Raw genomic sequence first — 25,432 nt, 5'->3', positions numbered from 1 at the left:
GAGTTTGCAGAAGGTACTGGATCAGCTCCACTTAGGCTCTGGAAATAATGCTGAAACAGGATTTAAGTGGTGCTTACAGCACCACTGACCCTTCACACAGGAGTGACATTCATCTCAAATGACTGCAGGGGAAAGAGTGAAGCTGGTTATACACAGTCAGGTCTCCCGAGGGGAACTGCACACGCTGGTACAATTTCTTCTCTAGTGCTGGAGCCTGGGTGCTACATGTCACAGGAACACCACGAACACGATGTCTGAGTTGTCAGTAATCTTTTAGCATCCACCCGCTGCAGCACAGCACACAGACAAAATACTCTTGGCTGCACTGCTTGAGTTTTAGAGAAGCTGTCACAAAGTCTTTGTTTTATTTCACACTGAAGTTAATTTCACAATTAAGTTAATCCCAATAGATATATTGACCAATTATCTGTTGCCATAGCAGTCATCCACAGCACAGCAGAGGAGTGAGGTCTGTGGAAAAACAAGACATCAGATGAAACTCCCAGCTGACACTGAACTGAGTCCTTCGCCCAGCAAAATCACTGGAGGGAGCTGTGCTCAAAGGGGCATCACATAGCTGGTAACTGAGACCCTGCCCTTATTTCTAGGAGCTGGGGAAGGATTTCAGGGAGGGATCACGCTCTGCATGTTCTTTTCCTGAGTATCCCATACCAGATGTGGTCCCTCAGGTTCCGTAGGTGGCCACTGGCAGCGTGCTAGGCTGGGTGAGGCATTTATACATATCACCATATTGCAGTCTTCCAGAAGAGGCACCCTAGCAAATCTGGGTCAGGAGTCAATCTGCTTTTGTTTTCCCTGTTCTACCTGCGGTTTCACTCAGGAAAGATGTTTTTCCATCTCTGTCCTCAGGTGTTCTACAGCTCTGGGCACTGTTAAGCAGTAGCAAGTGGAAAGCCAGGTTACACATCACTGAAGCCAGAATTTAGGAAAGCACTTAAGTAAATGATTTATTCCGTCCTTCTTCAGAAAAGCACTTGCAGCTAATTTTGGACTAGTACCAAAATCATGTTATTTTCAACATGTCTATGAGAATAATTAATTCCCTGTGTCAAATGGAAATATTTTTCTAAAGCGGAACCTGGCTGACAATATTCTTTGTATATATAACCTCTGAAATGCCTTGGAAGTTTGAGGTGCTTCATAGTGACTAAGACCCCCAAGTGTATGTTCTTAGCACATAGGAAAGCCTTAATTCTGCAGATCTGCATGCCCAGGTACTATTCTGCTTACGCGAATCTCTGCACTAAGATTTCCTCGCAGGGTACAATTAAACCTCCCAATTTGCAACTTCGAGCAAGATGAGCCCCATCCTGTGAGTTGTGCAAGTCCTCACTACTGCTGCCTGCTAAGCTTGGGCTCTGGATTTAAATACGTGGGGTTCAGATGCCAGGGACAGGGCACTGCCTATTCAGAAGGAAAAGCAGCCTTTAGCATGCACCCAGGAAAACACAAAATCCTCTGGTGCCCTCTGATGAACAAGTGTTCATGCATGTAATCCTGCAGGCTCATGCCGTGACTAACACCGGGGCAAAGGGACACCTCCTGCTGGTGGCCAAAGGAGGGATAGTGCAGCTCTCGAGAAAGGCATTTTTGTCATTAAGCTGATCTTGTGTCTCTGAGCTTTTCCTGCCCTGTTGTCTGAGGCTCTTCTCTTTTCCATGAACAAGTTTGCAGGTGGGAGGTGCGTTCATTTTAGCGAGGCTCATCTCCACTCATGCTAAAGTGGTTGCAGGGTGAAACTTGGGCAGAAGGAGACTGCCCTCTGGCTGTCCTTTGATTTTCATGGGTTTCACTGAACTGCTTTCCAAAGGTCTCTTCAATAGGACACAAAATGCTGTATAGGAGGGTTTTGCACTCATAAGTGACCTAATGCGTGCAAGCAGATGTGCAAGGTGCCAGTTCCACATCCCCTCCCCATGGCTGACTTGGTCTGGTGAGAATTGGGATCTGACACTTGCTGAGGGTTTAGGGTGGTTTTTTTTTATTTCCTGACTGCTTCAGAGCCTCAAAACCAGGATCAGGTCAATCACAGTGCTGTAGTTCATTCCTTAAGCATTCTGTAAAATTATATTGCCATGAATGCGTATAAAAGTGTATTGGTAAGACTACAGAAACCATATTGTAGTGGAAACAGAAGCAGCTGCCCATTTTTATGTGACTTTTTATACAGGGGAGATCGTGGCGCTAAAGAAAAAGGCTTTCTAGAGGCAGCTTGGGGAAAAAAAAGCCCATATGGTAAGAGGTCCCTCAGATCTCACTGATTCAGTGACCCCTAGATCAGATCCAGAGGAAGCCATTGCAAGAAGAGCAGTGCTTAGTCTTACTGAATGACTTGTTTGGGATACATTTTTATTTTCTTAACTAAATGAACCCAAGCACAGAGACAGATCCAGCTCTGAATCTGATCTTTCTCAAAGAGTATGCATTGTGATCCAGTTATTTTCCTTGTCAAACCTTTTAACCCACCTTCTTTTTCCCCCTTGCTAAAGCAAAAGAAGTGCTTATCCACTTTGAAAAATGTCTATCTCAGAAGACCTTTGCATATGGATGGGTTGCCCTGGTGGGTATCTGCAGATCACTTTATAGTTCTGTGTACATTTACTCATCAGTACAACACAGTTGCAGATTATCCATAGAGTCTGTTTTATTTGCTGTTAAACCTGCAGTTGTCATTTAGATTTTCCAGAGTTTTGCCTTACAAAATTTTCCTTTGAATATACGCCACAGCCCTTAGAGTGGGTTCTGTGATTAAAGGGCAAAGATCAGGGCACAAGTCTTTAAATGTAAATCTCTGGACTGCAAGTCCAACTTCCCAGCTGGGAATCTCCCAGGCTCTGTTTCCAAGAGTCTCATTCCTTTGTGATCTCTGTCCTTAGAAGAGCTCGTAAGTAAGCATATAGTTTGTAATAAGCAATGATAAGAATTTATAGGCTGTGAAAGTCAGGAAAACCAATAGTCATTTACTGATTTATGTTTATTAGCAATAATGGACTTTTTTAAACATTTGTTGTTCTTGTGGATCTCTGTTGTCGAGCCACTCTACTAGGAATAAGGGCCAGGACATATTGATTCTCTAAGCAGAAGAGGGAGGGCTTGGTTTGCTGTTGGGATGCACCCATTTCCAGTTCCACGGGACTGAAATGGTGGAGAAACCCATCTGGTTCCTTCCCAGTCCTTCTCACAGATGTCTGCTCTGGTGTGAGCCTTAGTTGCAGGGGAAGGAGACGGTGGGATCAAACTAGTGCTGTGCCACTTCCTCTCTTGCATTTTGTGCTGCCTGCATCTCTTGTAGCAGGTTGGATTGCTGTGGTTGAGCACGGAGGAGGGGAGCCAGCTTAAGTTCAACTTAATCACAGATGGGCCAGGGGTGTTGGGCAGACTCAGGTTAGCCGAGCTTCTTCATAACGAGTGCTGATCAGGACTGCTGCTTCACTGAAGAACACTGAGCGTTAAGTCATTTGTTTGATAGATGCAAAACTCCTGAGTGTATACGGAGCAGCCAGCGCTACACAAATGAATCGGCTTCGTTAACACAAGCAGTGAAAAACAATGGCATGAAATACTGTCGGGGCAGAGAAATGAGGGTGGAGGTGTTGTTTCACAGGCTTTGGTGAATAGGGACAACTGATCCAACACAAGCACTCCTTTTACTTTCCCAAGCTGTTACCTGAACTAATTGATAGTTTCACAGTTGAAAGAGGAACGCCAGATGGACTTTTTAGCCTGGATTTGTTTGTGTGGCAGATGGCAGCTGCCGGCTGGGATGGGGAGCGAGGGAGAAGGCAAGGCCACCCCCACCACACTGGACACCCGCTCAACTCCCTCCCTCTGCTTTGGCACTTGTTTCTCTAGGGAAAAAAGCCCTTTCAAGCAGGAACTGCATTTCAAAGGGAAAAATAGAGAAAAAAATGAATGAAATATGTTGTGGATTCTGAATGAAAAGCCAACAGATGAATTTTCCATCTGAAATGAATCTTGTCTCAACTGTTTTAATTGTGAGCCAGTGGAAGTTATTTCTTTCTGGAGTGGATGCAAAGGAAAAAAAGGGAGAGAGGAAAAAAAAAAACAGAAATAGCATTTTTCCCATTTTTGTTCATTTCTCAGATCTTCAGTCCTGTGTAGCTTGAAACACAATAGCAAGACCGAGATGCTTGTTTGCTCTGAATGTATATCTGAATGTTATTTCAGATGTCAAATACCTAAATGTTTTGTATGTGTACGTAACACCACCCTTCCTTCTTGTTTCATGTTAGGAACCTGAAATGACTGTACCATTTTATAATTAGAAATGTAAAGAGGGGACAGCGGGTGGGAGGGTCTGTTATTTTTATAGCAAGATGTTCCTTGTATTTAGTGAACATTTAAAATGGTTTTGTACTTGTCAAAATATACATTCCATCCATTTCCAGAAGAGGATCATTTCTATTGAGTAGTTTATAAGCAAACCAAAAAACTGTGATGTCCCATTTGTACACGGTTCATGAACAGAGCAGAAGTATCCTGGTTTTCAGTGATGGCTCCAAAGCTTTTTCCAGCCATGTCTCTTTTCACGTGCTGCAAAGCAAATGCTGATGTTAAGAAGGAAAAAAAACCGAGTGAAATAAATACCATATGGATCAGTGCACAGCTTATCAAAATCACTTCCAGCTTGGAGACAATGGTCTGTCCCAGTGGAACAAGGTAATCAGTCCCGCTCCGGATGCAGGAGTGGATTTACTGCTTCTGCCCTGGCAGGCTGGGGGGTGACAGGGCTTTCACACTTGGCACCGTGGCCCCTCCAGCTGAGAGCCTGGTTCTGGCTGAAGCTGGTTTGCTGGTAAGGCAGTTGGTTCCTGCAGGCTGACCACACTGTGGTTCTTCCGACTGTGGAAACAGCCCTTCATCTCCACATTAAAAACCAGTTCCTTCCTCGGCCAGCTGCCCGTTGGTTTGTGCAACACCCAGCAAAGACCATGGCAAAATCACACAGTGGCATTTACGTAGCTCTTTTTCTCACAGTCAGCTTCCCCCCCCCCCCAGCTACCTGTGACTTGCTGCCAAAACAGTGCAGTAGCAGTTTGTGAAGCGAGCCTTTTTTTCTAGCATTACTTTCTGTACAGTATTGCAAATAGACTTCAAGTCTGTGCCGATATTTTATAATGTCTACATCTTCCCCTCCAATGCACTTTATCTCTCTTGAAAAATGTGGGAGTCAGAGAGCTACCATCTTAAAGGGATTTGCCTGAAATCATGAGGCACACACTTTTTATTTTGTTTCCTTCTTGCTTTGTTATATACTGTAAATGCTGAAGAGCATGGACAGTGACTCAGCTGGGGGAAGTACCGAAATGTTGAGGGTAATATTCGGAAGCATTATTCGTAGTACAACATGGCTATTTTTGTTATATAGAGGATTATAATGTAAATATGTGAGACTGTGTTATTATGTACTAGTAAAATATTGCAACTCTCAAAGTTAAGATGGTGAATTCCAAGGAATTTTATTGCAAGTTTTTTAATAAAACGAATCTGATTACTGTGTTGTACGTATTTTCTAACAGACTGCGTTAAACTGGCACTTCCTGATGGGGGAAACATGCGTGTTGTTTCTTCCTGAACTCCACCACTTCAGACTGGTGTTCACAGAAGGCAGAAGCTACAGCAGGAAGGGACCCAAGTGGCAGCCTGGCCTCCATGACACCACTTCAGCCCCAGTCACTGCTCAGGTCCTCCCTATCCTTCAGCTGCTTTTGATCAGAATGCAGTGGCTGTTTGAGGTACATGCCTCCACTTCCCCACCCCAGGTGCTGGGCGTAATGTGTTAAAACAGCTTTAAACAGTCACGGCTCTGCCATGCCCCAGTGGGAACGGTAGCAGTGCTGTGAGGGGTCATCAGCTGCTGCTCTGCATCCCTGGGAGCAGGGGGTCACAGGAGAGCCCCAGGGATTGTGGCTGGCCAGCAGAGGTGTGTTGCCTACAAGAGGTTCAGGGCCCAGCAAAAATCCTGCCTAAAACAATTTAAGAGACTTGAAGTTTTCCAGCATATACAACAGAATGCAGACGGAAATCCCTGAAGGGGGTCAAATCCTCGCTTGAGCCAGGGCCCAGCCATCCCCCATCCTGGCCCACGTTTTGTGCTTGCCACCTGGTGCCTCCAGCATGGATGCCTCTCACCTACCTGCAGCAGTATGTTCAAGGCATCAGCAGCGAAATTGGTTTGGGCCCTAACCTGGATTTCACACAGGAGTGAGGAAGGCAGCCGCCATGGGCTTAGATCACACACAGCTCCCCCGTGCCTCCTTGCTCCCACCCTCCTGCTGGGCTTTGTTCTTGATGTTCATGACAGAGGGGCAGCAGGCAAGCTCAGAGCAAGAAAATCACATGCGATTTAACATTGGCTTTATCATAGAACCAGCTAGGTTGGAAAAGACCTTTAAGATTGTCAAGTCCAACCATTACCCCAAGTCCATCACTAAACCATGCCACTGAAGGTCTCTGCTACATGTGTTTTGAACACTTCCAAGGACAATGATGCCACCACTTCCATGGGCAGCCTGTTCCAATGCCTGATTATACTTTTGGAGAAGAAATTTTTCCTCATATCCAATCTAAAACTCCCCTGGCACAGCTTGAGGCTGTTACCTCTTGTCCTATCACTTACGACTTGGGAGAGGAGACCAGCCACCTCCTTACCCCATCTTCCTTTCAGGTAGTTGTAGAGAGCAGTAAGACCCCACTGAGCCTGTCTTCCCCAGACCAAACAACCCCAGTTCCCCCAGCCATTCTTCATGAGACCTGTGCTCCAGGCCCTTCACCAGCTTCATTGCCCCTTCTCTGGACCCGCTCCAGCAACTCAAGCTCGCTCTCAGCAATGCCAGAAATTACTTTTACCCTCCCAACCCATGTCAGCCAGTTGGCAGCACAGCCTGGAGCTCGCCATCCCACCAGCCCTGTTCCAAGGGCAGAAACCCCACACCAAAAGCATGGACGGCCTTCAGAGGAGGACTGTAGGTATTGCTAGCCAAGGAATCTGGTCCCGCTCTTCCCCACGTGTCTCTCTCCCTGCCTGCTGCTTTGTTCTCTGCCTTCCTTTAGTGACAGTCCCAGGGAGCGATGGGGGCCGGTGCTCCTTGGCAGGCAGCTGTGGCAGTTGCTATGTGATCTGCACACACAACACAGCTGCTGCCTGTGCTGCCGGTCCTGAGTCGCGCCGCACAAGTAACCCAGTGGGGAGCTGCTGGGAATAGCAGCGGGGCTATAAATAACATGGGGCATAAGGCAATTCATTCCAGGATGCAACGCATACTTGGGGCTTGTGTTACATCACTCCCAGCTCTATATGGGAATCGTTTCTGGTCAGAACATGGAACTAAAGCTGTGCTGCTCTATGCTCTGTTGTCGGGTTTTTTCTCCCAGAAGGGATAAGCCAAATTCACTCTTATGATTCAAGGAGGTGACCCTCAGACCCATCAATGGAGAGGACTCGGGATTCAAAGGGCATTTATCCACAATTGCACTGTGCAATGATTTATACAACCCAGAATTCCCTCTGTCCCGTGATACCCAAACCATGCTAGGAAAGAAAGCAAGCTTTGTGCTGTACACTTGAGGGTACCCAGAGGGGAGCTGCAGTCATTTGTGCAGGGTTTTAGGAGCCACATTGGGAAAACTATGAGAAGGTAGATCCGCAATGCGGGGAGATCATGTCTGAGGGCATCCCAAAGGGAATAAGAGGCTTTCATGGCCCAGAAGAAATCTAATGGGCTGGTGCATTTATAAGCCGTAGGAAATCTGTGCTCGGTGAGGGTGTAATTTTGCAACACACATTCCTTTGATCGCTGTGCAAACAAGCCGCCAGCAAACCCTGGCAGCAGCAGAAGCAAGCAAAGTGTCACCACCCTCATGTGCCTTGTCCACACTTTGCTGCAGTCAGAGTGGACCTGGGAGCACAGACAGGCTTGCACAGGGAGGTCAGCAGAGACTTGTGGTGGCTGCAGCCCAGGCAGACGTCCCTCCTCCTGCTCCAGCTTGGAGGCATGGTAGCTCCTGGCAGAGGGACAGAACAGCCATCTGGGAGCGGGAACGCCTTAGACGTGTTGGCAGAGCCCCAGAGCTCATCTGTCAAGAGCCTGCAGCTCAGACAAAGTCGTTCCTCTGTCCCTGCTTGGGGCAGCCGTGCTGGCTCAGACCAGCAGCCTGCCTCACCTGTGTCTGACAGCGAGACTGGGAGCAGACACCCACAGAAGAGTCACACTGGGGAAGCCACCCCTCTACACATCACTCCTGGGTTTACAGAGGTCTGAATATATCCCTGTGGTGCCAGTGCTTCCCAGGGCAGGAGCACAGTGTTCCATGCCTTGGCATGTTCTCTCTGCCTTTCTCCAGACCTTGCTGCACTTAACTGCATGGCAGGGGGGGTCCCAGCCAGAGCACACCACTAGGCAGGGAGGATGGAGACAAGCCCCGTGGTGGGAACAGAGACGGGGTGTCACCCAGCGCAGTGACAGGAAATGCTCCCAGCTGCCGTGGGCTTTGGATGTTATCTGCAAGCACCAACCCAGAGTACAAGCACTGCACCCCAGCCAGGTGCCCTACAGCTTCCCCCAAGGCCAGGGGTGCCCAGGGGTGCCAGCCCGTATGGTGTCTCTTACGATGGTTGTGGTATTTCATAGAACCACGGAGTGGTTTGGGTTGGAAGGGACCTTAAAGATCATCCAGTTCCAGCCCCTGCCACAGGCAGGGACACCTTCCACTAGACCAGGTTCCTCCAAGCCCCGTCCAACCTGGCCTTGAACACTGCCAGGGATGGGGCAGCCACAGGTTCTCTGGGCAACCTGTGCCAGTGCCTCAGCACCCTCATAGTGAAGAATTTCTTCTTGGTATCTACCTTAAATCTCTCCTCTTTGAGTTCAAAGCCATTCTCACCCGTCCTGCCACTACACACCCACGTAACAAGTCCCTCTCCAGATTTCTTTGAGCCCTGTTTAGGCACTGGAAGCTGCTCTAAGGTCTCCCTGGAGCCTTCTCTTCTCCAGGCTGCTCAAGCCCAGCTCTCTCAGGCTGTCTCCATAGCAGGGGTGCTGCAGCCCCCGGTCCATCTCCGTGGGTGTTTCCGGCCATGCCTCAGGTTCTGGAGGCGAAGGCGGCAGGGTCGGAGCGGAGGGAGGGCGAGGGGAGGCGGCGGCCGGGTGGCTGGGACGAAGACGTTTCCACAACCCGAGCGGTGAGAGGCGTCCATGGCTCCCGAGCGCAGCGGGCCGGAGGCAGGCCGCTCACCGCGTCTCTCCAGCAGGAGGCTCCCCCGCCCCGCAAATGCACGGCCGGGACTGCTTCAGCGCTCACAGCATCGCAGGATGGTGTGGGTTGGAGGTGACCTTACAGCTCATCCCGGTCCCAACCCCTGCACGGGCAGGGACACCCTCCACTAGAGCAGCCCGTCATTTGCTGAGCTGAATCAGTGAGTATTTATTGTGTTGAAGAGGTGAAAGGCACCCTGGGGAGCTTCTCCCTGCTCCTCCTTGTGCGCTCTCCCTTGGTGGGAGAGAGCAGCCTGGGGTCCCTGCTGTCACCTCCAGCCAGTGAAGCCCAAGAAAGCTCTAAGTGCAACTGGGCTTGCACGTCCACCTGCCCAGTAGCCAGCAGGTTTGGCAGAGGGGAGCAGGACTGCTGCCCTGCTCCACAGGCATGAACACCGAAGCAAAACCCAACAAGGGCACCGGCTGACAGTGGCTTGAGCAGCAGGATGGGGACAGGAGTGGGGCTGGAGACCAGCACTGCAGCCCCACTACAGCCCAGCCATCTGGGTGAAGGAGATGGCATGTTTTAGCTGCATTTTAGCTAAAGGAGTGTTACTAAAGCAAATTGGTTGAAATTCTGTGCATGCACTTACACTGTTTAAAACCAGGTTATTTTGGTGCATTTTGGCTACGGTTCGAGGAGGAACAGACCCAGGCATGAACTGACAGAGTCACCCTGCATGGGGAATTGTACTTGAACAGGGACTTTGCAGGGGGAAAATCCCAAACTGAAGCATGATGCCCATTGTAGGGTGCTGGATCTCACATCCTATTCCAGCCTAACCAGGAGAAACCCCCACAGACACCTTCAACTGGACACAATTCAACTGAAATCCAGATCCACTTCAGTACCATTCATCATCTCAACTGACATCCTCAGCTATCCAGACTGAACTGCACGCTTACAGGTCTAACACATACTGGTGGTAGAGCTTCAAGGTGAGAATTACTTCACCCTGTAACCCCAGTGTGCATTCCCCTGCAGAGAGACGCTTGGCAGTGGCTATGCTCTCCCAGAGAATGTTGTTTCCACACAGGCAGCTCTGGAGGAGCTTTGGGGAGACAGGAAATGAGTTTTGCTTTCAGCCTGGCTCAAGTGTGAGAGTCAGGAATACCAAAGAGAACGGGGAGAATTGTACAAAGGTGTGTTACTTACAGTGCTGCTTTGTTTGAAATAATTGTCCTAAAGGGCAATGAAGAAGCAAATTTTCTTAGTGAAAATTGACCCTGTCTGACTTTCAGCTGTGAAACTGCTCTGAAAAGAAATGTTAGTCCTAACATCCTCCATTTACTTATGCTCCGTGAAGTCCTAAATACAAGCAGCTGCCAAAATTCTTGTTAGCATTGCCCAGCCCTGGTCATTCCTGATGAGCCAGGTACGTGGGAGGGGGGATGCCCAGCAGACTGGGAAGGCAATTGCAGAACCTGGGGGCTGGTGGTATAAATCCCACTGATCCTGCAAAAGGAAAGTGCTGCTTCTATGCTTTTCTTTTGCTTGCTGGGCCCTAGGAGCTTTCCTTTTCGTGGAAGGAAAGGGCTCAGAGCCACACTCGGGAGCTGTTCTTCAGGGTGTAAAGAAATGAGTTGCCTGTGCTTTGAGTGGTAGGAAACTGTCTTTTTCTTCCCTGAAGCTGGTTGCTCCTTGCTGGACTAGTCTGCTCAGCTCATGGTCTAAAGTGCTCCTGAACCATTCACTTTGCCTGGGTTTGTCATGCACCTCTTACTGAAAGGCCAGATGTTTACATGCATAACTTTAATGTATGGCTTGGAGAAGGGGGTAAATTCCCTGCCAGGGCGAAGAGGAGGCATTGCCCTGAGCTGGGGTTCTGCTCAATGTTGTGACTCCCCCAGGCCTGCAACAGAGCTGAGAGAGGCTGCGTCTGTTCCCCTGCAGAGGAGGCATTGGGCGGGTGAGCAGGCACTAAGGAGACATGTGGGTTTTACTCCTGCTTCTGGTAAGCCTGACAATGTCTTCCAAGCCCTCCTACTCACCGAGAGGGAGGCAACCACTGCTAGAGGTGATCAGGCTGATCCACAGGAATATTTACTTGGGAGCAGTGATGTCTTGAATGCCCTTGGAGCAACGTTCCTGCTAGAGCTGAGTGATGGAGGAGGGCTGTGTGGGCAGGGGTGAGAGCCACAACATTGCTTTTCAGAGGCAGCTTGGTGTTTAAAAGGCCCTGGGGACATCAAACCCATCACAGTTTGGGGTCTGTAAGACCTCTGACAATCCTTGCATAGTATGGGCTTAATTTGTCCATATCACTGATGGAGTGTTGAGTGAACCGAGCTCATCCTCAGATAGAACCACAGACTGGTTTGGGTTGGAAGGACCTTAAAGCTCATCCAGTTCCAACCCCCTGCCATAGGCAGGGACACCTTCCACTAGACCAGGTTGCTGAAAGCCCTGTCCAATCGGATCTTGAAGCTAAAGGACACAGAAACAGCAAATCACCTGGGGAGAAGCGTAATAGTTATTGCTTGAGCACTGCACACGTGTTTTGTTGGCAGGCAGACTCCACCAACAGTGAAGCTGCTTCGCCCTGACTGTGAGAGTTTCTCTCTCCTGTGTTGAAGATGATAATGTTATGCGGTGGTGAGATCATCTCCCTGGAGATGAAACCTCGCCAGCGAAGGAGCGAATCCGTGCTACTGAATCTCGCTGCTCAGACATCCGAGATGTTAAACAGAGCAATTCAGAAATGCATTGGACCATCCTGGAGACGTGAAGTCTGACTCCATGAGTGACACATTAAACACAAACTGCGTGTGGAGCCTAAATATGTTTTTGACTCTCTAGCAGGAGAATGTCAGCTTGCTGTGTTTTGCCCTTGATTGTAATGCCAGAAACCTTCCTACATACCACTACTCTTGATGGTGTTAGGAAACATTATATGCCTCATTTGTTCTCTAATTTGTATGGAAACAGCTTACTCCTGCCTTTTGGTTTCTGTAATGCTTGCTGATAGCCAGGGAATCAAATGCTTTAGTTTTGCTATAAATACTTTACTGTAAATGTGGTCATCCTTGCTGCTCTGTTCTCACTAGCTTTGTTACCCCCTTTCAAGGGACTGTAGTCCTCTGACACCAAACAAGTGTGCATAAACTGCCATTCTTCAAAGGATGTGACTGAGAGCTTGCATTACAGTGTTTAAAGCCCAAACAGCATCCTTTTTCTCCTGCTCAGAAGGTGATGCTGCTGATTGTCTTTTGAGAGAGAATAAAAGGGTTTGAAAACAACATGTTAAAATATTTCACTTTTTATGAAGGTATCAGGGGTTCAGCTGGCTGGAGGGAGGATATGGTGTTGTGCATGGTATGTGTGTGTGTGTGTTAAGGAAGAGGTCCGTTCGGTTGTGTATTTCTTAGTGGAAACCATTGGAGCTCAGAATTGATGCTCTTGGACCTGGTGTGAGCTGTGAGAGCAAAACCTTGGCAGAGTTGTGCAGGAAGTGTTGCTTGAGACCCTCTCTCTGAAGAGATGCTGGTGGCCAAAGCAGCAGACCAGTAGCTCAGGCTGGGGCAGCATCTTGGTGGGAGACACCCATAGGGCAGGACACTGAGTCTGGTGGAGCAGCAGGAGCCAGACGTACAAGCTGCTTGCAGACCTGCTGGGTGCCTCTTCTGTACACGTGTAAGACATGGCAGTATCCTAGAAATTTAGTAGTCCCCTAAATTTCCCTTCTTCTGTGTGATATTTTTCAGCCTGGAGCCTCATTTTCAGACCCAGTTTGCTGTTGCAACCCCACAGGCATTGATAGCTTTATTCCTGACTCCCATTCAGTGAGGTTGCAATCAAGCCTCCTGTTCTTTGGGTTGATTATGTCTCCTTTGTTTGCTCACTTCTGCAGAAATCTTGATGCTCAGGAGCATTTCCCTTTTTTTCCCTGCCTTTTCTCCATTACTGCTGTAATTCTTTGTGGTGAGTTGACTTGGAGTTTGTCATGTGGTAACAAATTATTGCATGGGAACAGCTGCAAACAAGTTATGCCTTAAAGAAATGCTTCTCAAAAATAGCTACATATGGGCACACCAGATGACACAGCCTCCTTGTTTCTTGATACCCCAGCCATATTTATGTGTGTGTAATGTCATCAGCAGGGAGTATGCCCCAGCTGGTGGTCAGGGCTGAACCCTGAAGAGCTGCTGTAGGTCACTTGCACACCCCTGGGGATGCTCAAAGCCTGGGGCTGCCACGTGGAAGGGTTTGTCTTCCTCTCCATGTCCCAGTATGAGGGAAAATGTCCCCCATCAGTCAGGCCTTCTGCTGATGATGCCCATATCTGTGAAACCAGATAAACATGCGTATCACCCAAACCAGTCCAAAAGGCCATGTCAGGCACTGTACAGGCTTCTTGGTGCCTTTCCCAGGGCCTTTTCCTCTGCAGGGAGCAATCCCTCAGATGTGATTTGGCCCTACATAAAGGGGGAGGGCAGGTATCCTGGCCGGGATGTAGTAGCACATTGCTAGTAAAAGGTAGTGTGGTTGCTTTGATGCATTTTGCAGTCCATTCTTCTTTTCTTCTATCCTTTTAGCACAAGTTTTTGGCTGTTCATATTCTGATCACATAGGAGGAGCTATTTTCTGCAGCAATGCCTTTCTGTGCTGCCTGTGTGACTCTGACTTGCGTTTTTGCGCATCACAGAAAATGCAAAGGAGAAGGTGGCGCTCTGTTTGGGGTGTATATGAATGAACTTAAAGTATGGTGGGTGTTTTTTGGTTTGGCAATATTTTTTTCTACAGAAAAGCCTTTCCCTTTGTCTGTGAGGAGTCTATAATTTCTCTATAGCTTGTAACTAGACAAATTCAGGGCCATCAGTGCCAGTTATCATCCACCTTCACTTATCTGCTTCCTTTCACCCTCAAAGCATTGCAAGCCCAGGTTCCTGGGCAGTATGATGGCAGGGAAGCTTGCCCTACAGGGGTGCAATAAAAAAGCTGCATTGACAATGCATGTTATAAAGGAAATCACTTGTTATATACCAAGTGCTGTGCCTCTTGCACCTTGTCTTTGGGAGCTGCTGTGAGCTGCCCGTTTGGGGGCGCTGGAAATTCCATTGGGGTTCATGTTGGCTAGTGTTCAGTCCTGTGTCTGCAGTTCTTTAGGTGCTTTTAGTCAGTCCTCAGAAAACTGATATTGCCATAAAAAGCACCCAGAGACTCGTAAATTTTGTAGGATACAAAGCTCTTTCTACCCCCATTAAAGATGGATATCAAAATGTCTGCTACTTGGTTTGAGCAGGAAGCTTAAGGGATGTGTAAAATGCCATTGCAGAAAACAATCATGTAGTTATTTACTCCTGCACGAGACAAAGATATGGAAGGCATAAACCCTGAAAGCAATGAAAGGAAGTACCATAATGCAATGTTCTATTGATCTGTGGGATTTGCTGCTGCTTAAGATGATGGTGCTGCAAGTAACATTTCCAGTTGTACTAACTAGAATTAAAGTAATTACAGGATGCAAAAAACCTTAAAACACAAGCTCCTTAGGCTTAAAGCTTTCTACTGCTCTCTTGTTAGCTGGCAGGGTACAGAAGAAAGGCTTTCTGCCATCCATGCATATTACTGCAGTGCCCAGTTACACATGCTATGAATGTTTTATGTCTCACTCTAGAGTTGCTTGTAACATCTCCTCAGGAAGGCTGAGTGCCAGACCTTTGGCTGCTAGAAATCAATGTAGTGCTGCTGACTTAGGAGGCAGACTGCCCCTGCCATGGGCTCAGGTGGCTCCCTCCCAGCACTGGTATGGGATCTCATGCATGCAATAAAATCAGAAGATGTCCAATAAGCAGGGTAAGAAATGAAGGAAAACCTTGCTGCTTGTAGGGGGAAAAACAGGCTGGCATCTTGGAGAGAGTGGGGAACTGGCACTAGAGACTTGAATAGCACAAGGTGGTGGGGATTGTGTTCTTAACAGTCCCTCTCCTGCCACTGCCTTTGCCCCCTGATGTGGCAGGGTGGCTGCAATGGCTTACAGCTGCCTGGGCTTTTACAGGTGGCACCCATTTGTAGCTGGGGCATAATCAGTAGCACTGTAGCACAAAGTAAACGATTAATTGTAATGATGGTGTGTTGCAGGGCTGTAGTTGAGAGCATTTCTCTTAATTTCAAGCCTTAGTTAATGCACTGCTGTAACAGCTATCCCAGCAAACCCAGCTGATGGGCATTAGCAGGCTGAGCGAGTGAGGGAGCTGGGAGATGGGCAGCAGGAAGGAGACAGCTTGACCTAAGCAATGTTTTTGTGTGTGGTAGAACATCTTAGCATTGTGGATGCTGCTACAATAGCTTTCATTGCTTCCTTTTTCAGAGTAGAGAGAGGGTCAGGCTCTTCAGGAGCTGGGGGTGGGCTCCTGGCCTCAGCATCTCTGCAGAGCTTCCTGGCTACCCACATCCAGACTGGGTATGGAGATACCTTGCTGTCTGCTTGCACTCAGGTCAGATAAGTATTTGAGGGCATTTGTGCCAAGGAACAGATAACTGCTTAGATGATTTCTTCCCAGTACGCAGCCAGAGTTCCCACTGCATTTCAGATCAAATATACTTTCTGCTAATGGAAAAGAAAAAAAAAAAAAAAAATTTAAAATCAAACCCAGGGACTGCAGGAACCAGGGGGTTGATTCTTGGGAAGTTTTGACTACTTCTGCGTTGCATTAAAGTTGATTGATGTGGGCTCAGATTGCATAATAATTCATAGGAGAAACCCAGCTCACAGGAATAGCTGCTTCTGCAGCGACGTGCTGTTTTGACAGGCAGGTCTCAGAGACCACACAGTGAACATGGAGCTTCTGAGGATCTCTGTCAGCCCTCTCTGAAGTGATGCATAACTTCGTCATGCACAAGAACAAGGCAGCTCGCAAAAGACTGATGCGTTTTTTTTCCTGCCTCCACCTTGTCCCCCCGAGAGCTCATGTATCCTTGAACCCCTACCTAAGAGAGTCACTAACTGGGTCTGTGGGTCTTCTTCCTAACAACAACTTGTAGGGAGACCAGATGAGAGCTGAGACCCAAGAAATGAGCTCTCATACCAGCAAGGAAGCAGGGCTTTCAATTACTCATAGGACTGACTAGGGAGGAAACATTGAACTTATGGGTTTCAGCTGTACATCTAGGAGGGGGCACTCGCAAGGCTTTGTTTCCAACAGCCCAGTAGTGCATGATGGAAATGTTCCTGTGAGGGCCAGGTAGGAGAATTTCCCTTCCAGTTCCTAATATCCCACTATATTGCCATAACACCTTGTTTCCCGTGTTTACCTGTTTTTCTGAAGAGAGCCCTGGAACAAAAGCCTTTGCCCGCTTTGACTGCCTTTCCTCTTATGTGATGCTTCAGCACAGCTTTGAATGAGGCTCTGGTACCAGCCCACAGGGATGTTGCAGGCTCTGTAGCACAGTGTCTGAGTCATACTCTAAAAATAGCCAGGAAAATGTCAGCCCAGCCAAAGTCATTGGCTGATGAACAATGAAGTTCCATGACTCCAGCTACCTCCAGATACACTCCTGATACGGACTTAAAAAAAAAGGAACAATGGAAATCTATGGGTAGGGACTTTAAATTTTAAAAATTAAAGTTAGTAGAGGTAATACAGAAAGAACTTTCCCTATCATCACCACAATTAACACAGTGATTAGGTAGCAGAGGGCTAGAGGGACTGTCTGGCTGTGTATGTCCCTTCGAGCAAGAAGAATGAGAAAGAAACTAAAAATTGGACAAGACTGAATCAAATCTTTGGTCGTTGGAGGCAATGCAGGACCATGACTGTGATATCCCATGGGAGTAGGAGGTGGTCTGTGGTCAACCAGGGGCCAGGCTCTGGGGTACAGTGAAACAGATGTGGTGCCCGTCCCCAACCCTGGGAGGTGGCCAGGCACAAGGGGGTGGGAAGCCTCCTTGTCAGGAGGAGCTGGGCTTGCCCAAGAGGCAGTTCTGCTTTACTAGAACTGACCTAGTCAAAGTGTCCCTCCAGCACATGTATGCAGTGTCATCGTGGTGCCTATGGGCAAGTGGCTGGTCTCTGAGCTGTGGTTAGACATGGGAGCTTGGCCAGAAGTGCTGATGGAGGCAGGGGAGAGCATCCCAGTGCCAGAAATGTCTGTCTGCTGCAAGAGCTGAGGGCGTACCTGAAAAAGCATCTGGCAACAGCTCATTCAAGAGCCTTGGAAAATAAGTAAGAAACTAATCACTGTAAAAGCTAGCACAGTGCCAGTGCAGGGGCTGCAATGCTGCAGCAGCACCTTGTTACAGCCAGGCATGCTGAATTCCTTGCAGTCCAAACATGGTTCAGACGGAGCCCCTTAGGAAAGGAGCTGAAATACCTCATCTGGAGAAACAAAGGAATACATCAACACTGGGCACTTGCACCTGACAACTATTTCCAGATAGTGAATGCTTTGCTGGCTGAGTTGTCTGTTCCTGTATTAATTCTAGAAAAGTCTCTGCTCCTGGTTGCTGATTTCTTATGCAGAGGTTCAACCAAAGGCTGCTGGCTGTGTGGTCAAGGGAGAAGAGGAGGGATGCTCAGACATAACCAAGCTGTTGGAAATGGCAAGGGCAAGGTGGTGATGCTGACACCCTGTCTAGTAACTGCTCTGCTTTGTGTGCCAGGGAGTGAGTGTTGTTTCACTGCAGCTTGGGCAGTCTCATCACATCTCACTCATCCTCATTACAGTGTCCAGGCTAGTTATACTGGGAGTCAGAATCAACAAAACTATGCATTGGCCCTGCATACCATCCTTAAGTCATCCTGTCCAGTATATGAGCTTTTCTACAGCTTATTTTCAGGCAGTGAGCGTGTTAAGTTACATGAAGAGATCTCTACCTAGGGTGAACAGCAAAACAGAATTGCCATTAATGGCAAGGAAGGGAGGGGGGAAGATTTAACCTGGTACTTCTGAGGAGCTTTCCTTCAAAAGGGGAAGGAGATGTGGCTCTCACCTCCCCCCACCCCTGACCTCATGATGCTTAATGCAGTGCAGCAGGATGCTCCCTGCAGCCACATGCTGCAAATAGCTTTTCCACCTCAGAAGTCATCACCTTCTCCTCACACATCACAGCTCTGGTTGGCCCATGAGGGTGAAACCATGCAAAAGAAATAGTGCTGGGGTGGAGTCACCCTGCTAGAGGCCCTGGTGTCTCCATGTCTCTGCATCCACCCAAATAGATGCTGGTGGGAGAGCTGCTGATACCCCTGGCATCACTCCCAGTGCTTGCCTGTTAAAGATGGGGTCCACGGCATTGCCTGTCTAAGCCAGTGGGTTGGAGGGCTGGGCTGCACCAATGCAGAGGGGAACACATCTGCCACCCATGATGCTGCAGAGGTGTCTTGGCAAGGCCACACAGCTGGAAAGCAAGTGCCAGCCCATCCCGTGGGCTGATGGCTCTGAAGGGATGTCTTCTTGCTCTGGCCATGGGATCTTCTTGCTCCTCCTCAGCTCACTGTCTCACTCCAGGTTACTGACACGTGGAGGAGCTTCTCAGCTTGCTGAGCCTCATGGATGAAAGAGTGAGCATGTGCAATTTGCTCTCCTGGGTCCCTCCTTTGCCCGGTAAAGGTTTCCATTTCTTGCAAAGGAAGCCTGACTCCCCTCCAAAAGCACCTCCCTCCTAGTGCACCACAAAAAGCGTTGTGTGCTTCCCAGTGACAGAAGGAGGCAGACCTTGGTTGACCCTGTTCTGGGATTTTAAAGCTGTACCCCTTGTTCACAGTGCCATAGAAAGGTATATTTTCCTAATACATGGAACAACCCCCCTTTTCCAGCTCCTATCCAGGCTTAGCTGCTATTGGAGGTTAAAGAGAGGTGAGAGAGCAGCTATATGCTTCAAATAGAAGATGCAGAGATGGGGCTGGATGGATTGCTTGATGCACTTTGAAATTCAGATCTGCTGGAGCAAGGGAAAGGCTGGGAATCAAGCAGTAAGGGAAAGGCTGTGGAAGTGACCCAGCTGGTATGTGAACCAATGTAATTATTAAAAAAAAGGTTTAAACATTCAAAGGGATGGAATGTTTAAATCTTTCACTGATGCTGCTTACCCCTGAAATGTATGCTATGAAAAAGAAAATATTTCTGCCATGGGAAGTGTAAATCTACATTCTTCCATGACCTCTGAGCTTAGTAGATGCTTTTTTATAAGCTGAATAAATGCAAATTAGCAATAATGTTTCCCTAGTCTGGCAGTCCTTCTCCTCGCACTGAGGACAACAGAGGCACAGCAGATAACAGGGTATGTTTCTCTATGCTGGGAGAGGTCTTTTGCTTCTCAATAATCAGAGAATAATTTTTCATGTCACCCTGGTGTGGTAACATGCTCCCACCTATCAGTCTTCCCTTGCACTATAAGCCCATCTGTCATCCCTCATAAATAAGTTTGAAAGATGTGGTTGGTAAAGCAGGCAGTGCACGTTTATCAAATAAATATTGCAGGGGCACAGATAATAAAGTGGAGTGAGGCAGGGGGAAATAAAATCTCCACAAAGGGCCTCACTAGTCTGGCTGTTACAAAACCACCTTTTAGCTGGGCATGTGGGGTAACCATCCGGGAACAAATACGTGGGCACCCCTGGCTGCCCAGGCCATCAGCAGAAGGAGGGACTGGCCAAGTTGGGATGCGTGGAAACAAGATACCAGTTATTAAATATAGATCCTGATGGTCCAGAGACACATCTGAAAAAAATCAGCATAAGTCTGTTGATGCGTTGATTTGCACCGGGTGAAGGTGGCTGTAGTCTTCCCCATGGTGTCACTGCAGTTTCACTCCGGTCTGGGTATGTTGAACTAAGTGATGATTGGCAATTGGTAGAAAATCCCCAAGCCTTCACATTATCCCTGCTGCCATGCTCGTTAACTGAGATGCCGCCACTAAGTATCATCTGCAAATATTTGTAATAGCAATTATTTTTAGTTTTGGCCTTCTGCAAAGCACAGGTCTACACATGAAGTCTGAGGTAAGCTATGGGAGGTTGTGGATTTATACCGCAATACTTGTACCTGGATGATTCCTTGGGTCACAGTTCTTGTTCTTGTCGGGGAGGGGAAGAGTCCCTTAATCCAGATCAGTAAACCCACTTTCAGATTTATGCTTGATGAAAGCAAAACTATTCTTAAATGTGCTTGACCATGGAGTTACTTTGGAATGATTACACAGCTTATTTGTTACATTAGAGTTTTGTTCTTTGAACAGATTACCCAGATTCCACTGATTTTTACATTTCACCACCACCTACTTTTCTCCTCCTCCAATTACTTTGATACTCAGCTACTAAAGAGTACATGGGGAGATGCTGAGGATTGACTGAGACAGCCCATGAAAACCTCACCAGGTCAGAACAACTTTTCCTTAGCACAGTTTTTTTCCTGCTTTTTGAAATTAGTACTGGTACTTTATTAAGACTACCTGAGGATAAATGCTCTCCACAAATCAGCTGGGTTTGCTTGGGTGGGTTGGGTTGGGTTGGGTTTTGGGCTCCTTGGGTTTGGTTTTGGGTTGGTTCTTTTTCAGGAAAGATAGAAGAAACCTTTCCTGTAGTCTATTTTGTGCAACTATTTTGCACGTTCTCCACCCCTGTGACTGGACCTCCTGTTTCTTGTATATGTTAGATGTCATGGATTGTATTACCCTTCTCTTATCCTAATGAGAGACTGCACAGAAGAGCACTATGGAGGTCTTTATGCATTAGGAAGGCAGATTTCTGCATCTTCCAAGCCAAGCAAGAGACAACTTTAAGCTTAAACAGAATTTACCTTGTTGATGATCACTTATCAGCAAATTACTCACAAGGGTGGTGGCAATTAATGGATCTATTCAGTGTTGCTCTTGCCTTGGATTGTGTTTGATGTTTGAAGGCATCAGTAGGTCCATTTAGATTTTTGGGGTCATGAAATGCAGATTTGAGCTAAGGGTGTTGGATACTTTTGCAGGCACTGTCATAGGACTAGGATCTAAAGCTAGTGGCAAAACCATTTTCAACAAATAGTGCATTTAGAGAACTAAACTGTTGAAACTTGAAGGATTGGCTCCAAAAGGCATTTTCAGTGATACCATCAGTTTTTATGAAAGCAATCAATGAGAAGAAAACACTATAAAAACGAGATGGGCCAGACAGCCTGTGACTGCATTGCTGAAAACATATGTGCAACAACAGGACCTTCATTACTCAAAACTTGTCTGTGTACATGTTTGTGTGAGCCCATCTTCAGTCCCAAGAGTTTGCTTCACTTTTCTGTTTTTTCTTTTCTTAGGGGAGAAAAAATTTAGTCTGGTCAAAACACACATGACTTTCCAGCCTCTGAAAAGCTCCATCTGTTCTTGCCTTGAGAGCAATCACACTTCATCTTTTCAAAGCAAACCACAAATAAAATATGTCATGAAGCTGTACAGAGAATGAAAAGCATTCCTGGCTGCTTCTCTCCAATACCAACAAATTGATTCCTGAGGTTTTTCCATTATATATATGCAGACACACACATACATTCTGAAAGGTTAGGACTGTAACTTTAATGATTATTTTATGTAAAATTGATTCAGCCCCTTTCTGAAGTTGTTGGGCCGGATTACCTCCAATACTTTTCAATCCAAAGTTGTCTGGCTAACTTCCTTGATTTTCCACAGCTGGTTTTCATGGCTACAGAAGTCTCGCTTCTGTTCATAGGCATGTCAGAAAAACTGAGATACACAACAGTTATTTCTCTTAAATTACTTGTTGTAAAATTTTGGGGATCAAATGCTCAAGCCTCCATCCCACACCACAAAACTGATACATGCAATGACACAGACTTCAGTCTTTGTGGAACCCATCTGTGCTTCCATAGGGAGGAAATAAAGTACAGTATTTTTACAGTCATCATTTTCAGCCCTGATTTTCTGTTGCTTGCAGTTGCTGATTTGTAAAGAGCTATGTGCTGTGGACTTTGAGATAGTTGCTGCACATGAATGCTGCTGAGTGGGAAAGAGAGGTGTTGTCCCCTTCCCTGCCCATCCAAGCAGAAGGCTCATTACACCAGCTGAGATATAAGCAGACCACTATCATCTTGGAGGACCAGAGTCACAGACAAGGTAAAGATGCTTTAGAAACAAAACTGAATGCAGGGGTCGTACATTAGTCATGTTTGAGTTTATTTATTACCATCCTCTGGTTTTATTTTAAAACATGCATCTGAGTGATGCCTACTTTCTTATCACAGGGGAATAGACTGAGCAAGCCGCTCAAGTCCTAGCAACTGAGTGCAGAGGCTGACCTTCCATCGAGCAAGTGTGTGATGAGCAGGGTGCTGTGGTGTCCTGGCCATCCCACAGGCACCAGGGATCATCATCAGTGTGCAGCATTGGCACTATCTGCCCTTCCGCTTCCAGTGCATAGAAGGTGGGGACAGGAGCTCCTCCAGGTTATCCACTGCTTCTAGCTAAAGAATTGCATAAGCTCTCTTATGAGGGGGGAGAAAATCCCCAGTTGATCAGGTATTTCGCTGGTGTGTGGCAGCTTCTGGAAGGGGATGATACCAAAGTCATTAGCATGGGTTTACAAAGATTTTAATAATGCATATGCATACAATCTACGTAATAATGCGTAATAAATTAATTCTGCAGAGAAACTAATGGAGTTTATCAGTGGGGGGGCTTTAAAATAGTACAGAGAGTTATTTCAAGAGTTTCCAAGTCATTAAAATGTTCACTTGTTAAGGGGCTGTGGGCAGTTGTTAACAGAAGATGTTAATACTTTGCACCTAAACTTGCTCCAGCCTCAGAATCAGTTTAAGATAGATTGAGTTGCTTAGAAAGGAGTTTTATCTTTTAGTATGTTGGTACATTTATGGACTGCTCTGTATAATTTATAACTGATATTTTATGGGATAGTTTTTCCAAAGATGATGATATATTTTCAAAAAATATACTTAAGTGCTCAGCAAAGCTAAAGACTAAGTAATGTCTCTGCTGCTCTACCTGTTGTGAAACGATTTCATACTTAGTCATACCTAGAAAAAATGATGAAAGTGGTGAAAGTGGTTTCCTGTTGTGGTTACGTGTCACTAACAGTGCTGCGTCTGGGATGTTGCAAAGAAAAAAGAAGGAAGAGCGCTCTTTTTTTTGTGCTTTAATAGAGCATCTAATACTACTTAAATGTGCATTTCTTGACAAATGATTTTGAAAGATTGTTTCAATACATCCTCTTTTTTTCTTCTTTACATGGCAAGATGGCTATTTCAAGAGTAATTAATTTCACCCATGATGTGCACACTGATGTACTTACAAACTGTGAGATAATGACTTTTCTCCATGAGTTTGTTAAGATTGATAGTGGAAGAACATACTTAGGTACTGCCATATTTTATTCCCGTCCTTTTTCACCATTATACTCATCTTTCATCTACTCTCTGTCTTCTTTGGTCTGCTAACTTTTCTCCTCTTCTTTTTCCAGCTGTACTTTTTTTTTTTTCCTTCCCGGTACCCTTTCTGCACTATTTCCTTTAATCCTTTGTTCTTCTGGTGCCTCATTGCCAAGCTCAGTCATACCGAAGACCTCATCCAATCTATCTTCCTTTCCCACTTTAATCAAATGACTTCTCCTTCAACTTCTGAATTATGTATGTTATCCAGATCCCATTAGTTCTACTGTACTTGGTGGGCTGGCTTGTTTTCCCCTTGGCTTATATATTATTATATTAGATTATACATTATATAAGCTTAATAGTAGATATTAGCTTATATATTATTCTTTTCTCTGTAATGGGCAAATGATTATGCTGCTCAAATTGGGCTGATGCTAAGCATGTTTCTGTGTATGTGTATGTAAGTAGGTGTCCTGGTGCTTTATGTTAGTATGCTTTGATTCAGTGCCACAAATAAGGGAAAGCCTGCCTTTGCTTTGGGAGGGAACTGCAGGAAGGCATTAGGACATTTATGGGTGCCTGGAAAGCAGACAAGTACTGAGCTGAATAAACCTGGAGCCTATGCAGCTTACAGCCAGTTAGTCTAGGCTAGCTCTAGCTCAAAACACCTCTTGTAAAAGAGGCTGGCTGCGTGACGGTAAGGAGACTGGTGGAAAAGCTGGCAAAGCACCTGAGCTAGTGCTGCAGCCAATAAGAGTAAACACTGTGTGCAGACAGATTGCAAATCAAATAAACAGCAGAATAAAATATTAATTGTACTGAAAGCTCATGGTGTAGTCCATGTTTTAGTTTAGGTTGTAATCCAATTGCCAAGACTCTGCATATTCATGACTTACCAGATGTGTGACTTTCTCAATGGATTTCTTATAGAGCTGATATATTCCATGGCTGCTTTCAGTGGATGTTTTCAAGCAAAAGAGGAAAACTTTGAATTCCACTTTCTGGTTTTTGAGGTCTGCATCACTGAGAAATCCACCTGAAATTGATCCAAACTATATTTTTCTACTGTCAATACACCTAGTCAACTGCCACATTTGATTTATAGTTTTAGACAGATAGTTTTTCTTAAGCAGTGGGTTGGAAGGAAAATTGTTATCAATGACTGAAGAATGATTTATATGTATTCTTGAAGGGCATCTTATTCTTACCAGCCTAGGGACCTACTGATCCTTAATCCCTTGCTCCAGATTCTTTCCATGCGATTCCATCAGAACAGGGAGTACAGAGCAGCTTCTTCCATGGGATTCATTAGCACAGGACATAATCATGAGCAAACACATGAAGTAATCGCCCAGCCCACAACAGCAATTTCTTCTGGGGGAGGATAGCTGCGAGTTGTATTCTTCAATGTACCACTAGTTTTGTGTTTTTCTTTTCAAACATGAACTTCTGTATTTTTCTGTAATTTGCACATGAGCAAGCTGGTTAATGTATTTCTTGGTCAGCAGAGCGCTGTGCGGAAATTGCATCAACTGTGTTGGTTTCTACATTCATTTGTGTAGACACCTGTATTTCAGTTGTTCACTATGGAGGTATTGTAATACCAGAACAAACTGCCTCTCTCTTCTGCCTACAGGGAGAAGAGGTGACTGAAAGAAAGTTATGAGGATCCTAACACAGAAGTACCAAATTTTACAGGCTGGGACTAGAGAGGTGGGAATGACCAGATTAAAGAAAAAGGCTGAGGGGTGAGTCAATACTAGATCCCCTCCCCAAAATTCACTGAAGCATGGTAACAGCTCTCTGTAGTGACCTC

General features: G+C 46.4%; 1 protein-coding gene and 1 long non-coding RNA gene across 2 annotated transcripts in view; both read left to right on the top strand.

Moving 5' to 3' along the window:
• RNF150 (ring finger protein 150) overlaps positions 1-23,240 on the top strand; it is a 143,314-nt gene extending 120,074 nt beyond the window's left edge. The window contains exon 8 of the mRNA XM_061354108.1: positions 22,474-23,240. Within this exon, the coding sequence (XP_061210092.1) occupies positions 22,474-22,506 (33 nt within the window). The 3' untranslated portion in view covers positions 22,507-23,240. The remainder of the gene's footprint in view (positions 1-22,473) is intronic.
• LOC133212539 (uncharacterized) lies at positions 11,137-12,312 on the top strand. The gene is made up of 2 exons (XR_009725511.1): positions 11,137-11,229; positions 11,808-12,312. It is a non-coding gene; the product is annotated as an uncharacterized LOC133212539 (long non-coding RNA).
• Positions 23,241-25,432: the final 2,192 nt, after the last annotated feature.

The sequence above is a fragment of the Neopsephotus bourkii genome, unplaced genomic scaffold (genome assembly GCF_033783945.1).
Source record: "Neopsephotus bourkii isolate Nb327-2 ecotype Australia unplaced genomic scaffold, CSIRO-AGI_Nbou_v1 NB_718, whole genome shotgun sequence".
Classification (NCBI taxonomy): domain Eukaryota; kingdom Metazoa; phylum Chordata; class Aves; order Psittaciformes; family Psittacidae; genus Neopsephotus; species Neopsephotus bourkii.
The sequence above is the reverse complement of the archived record's forward strand: the minus strand, read 5'-3'. Positions and strand labels throughout refer to the sequence as shown.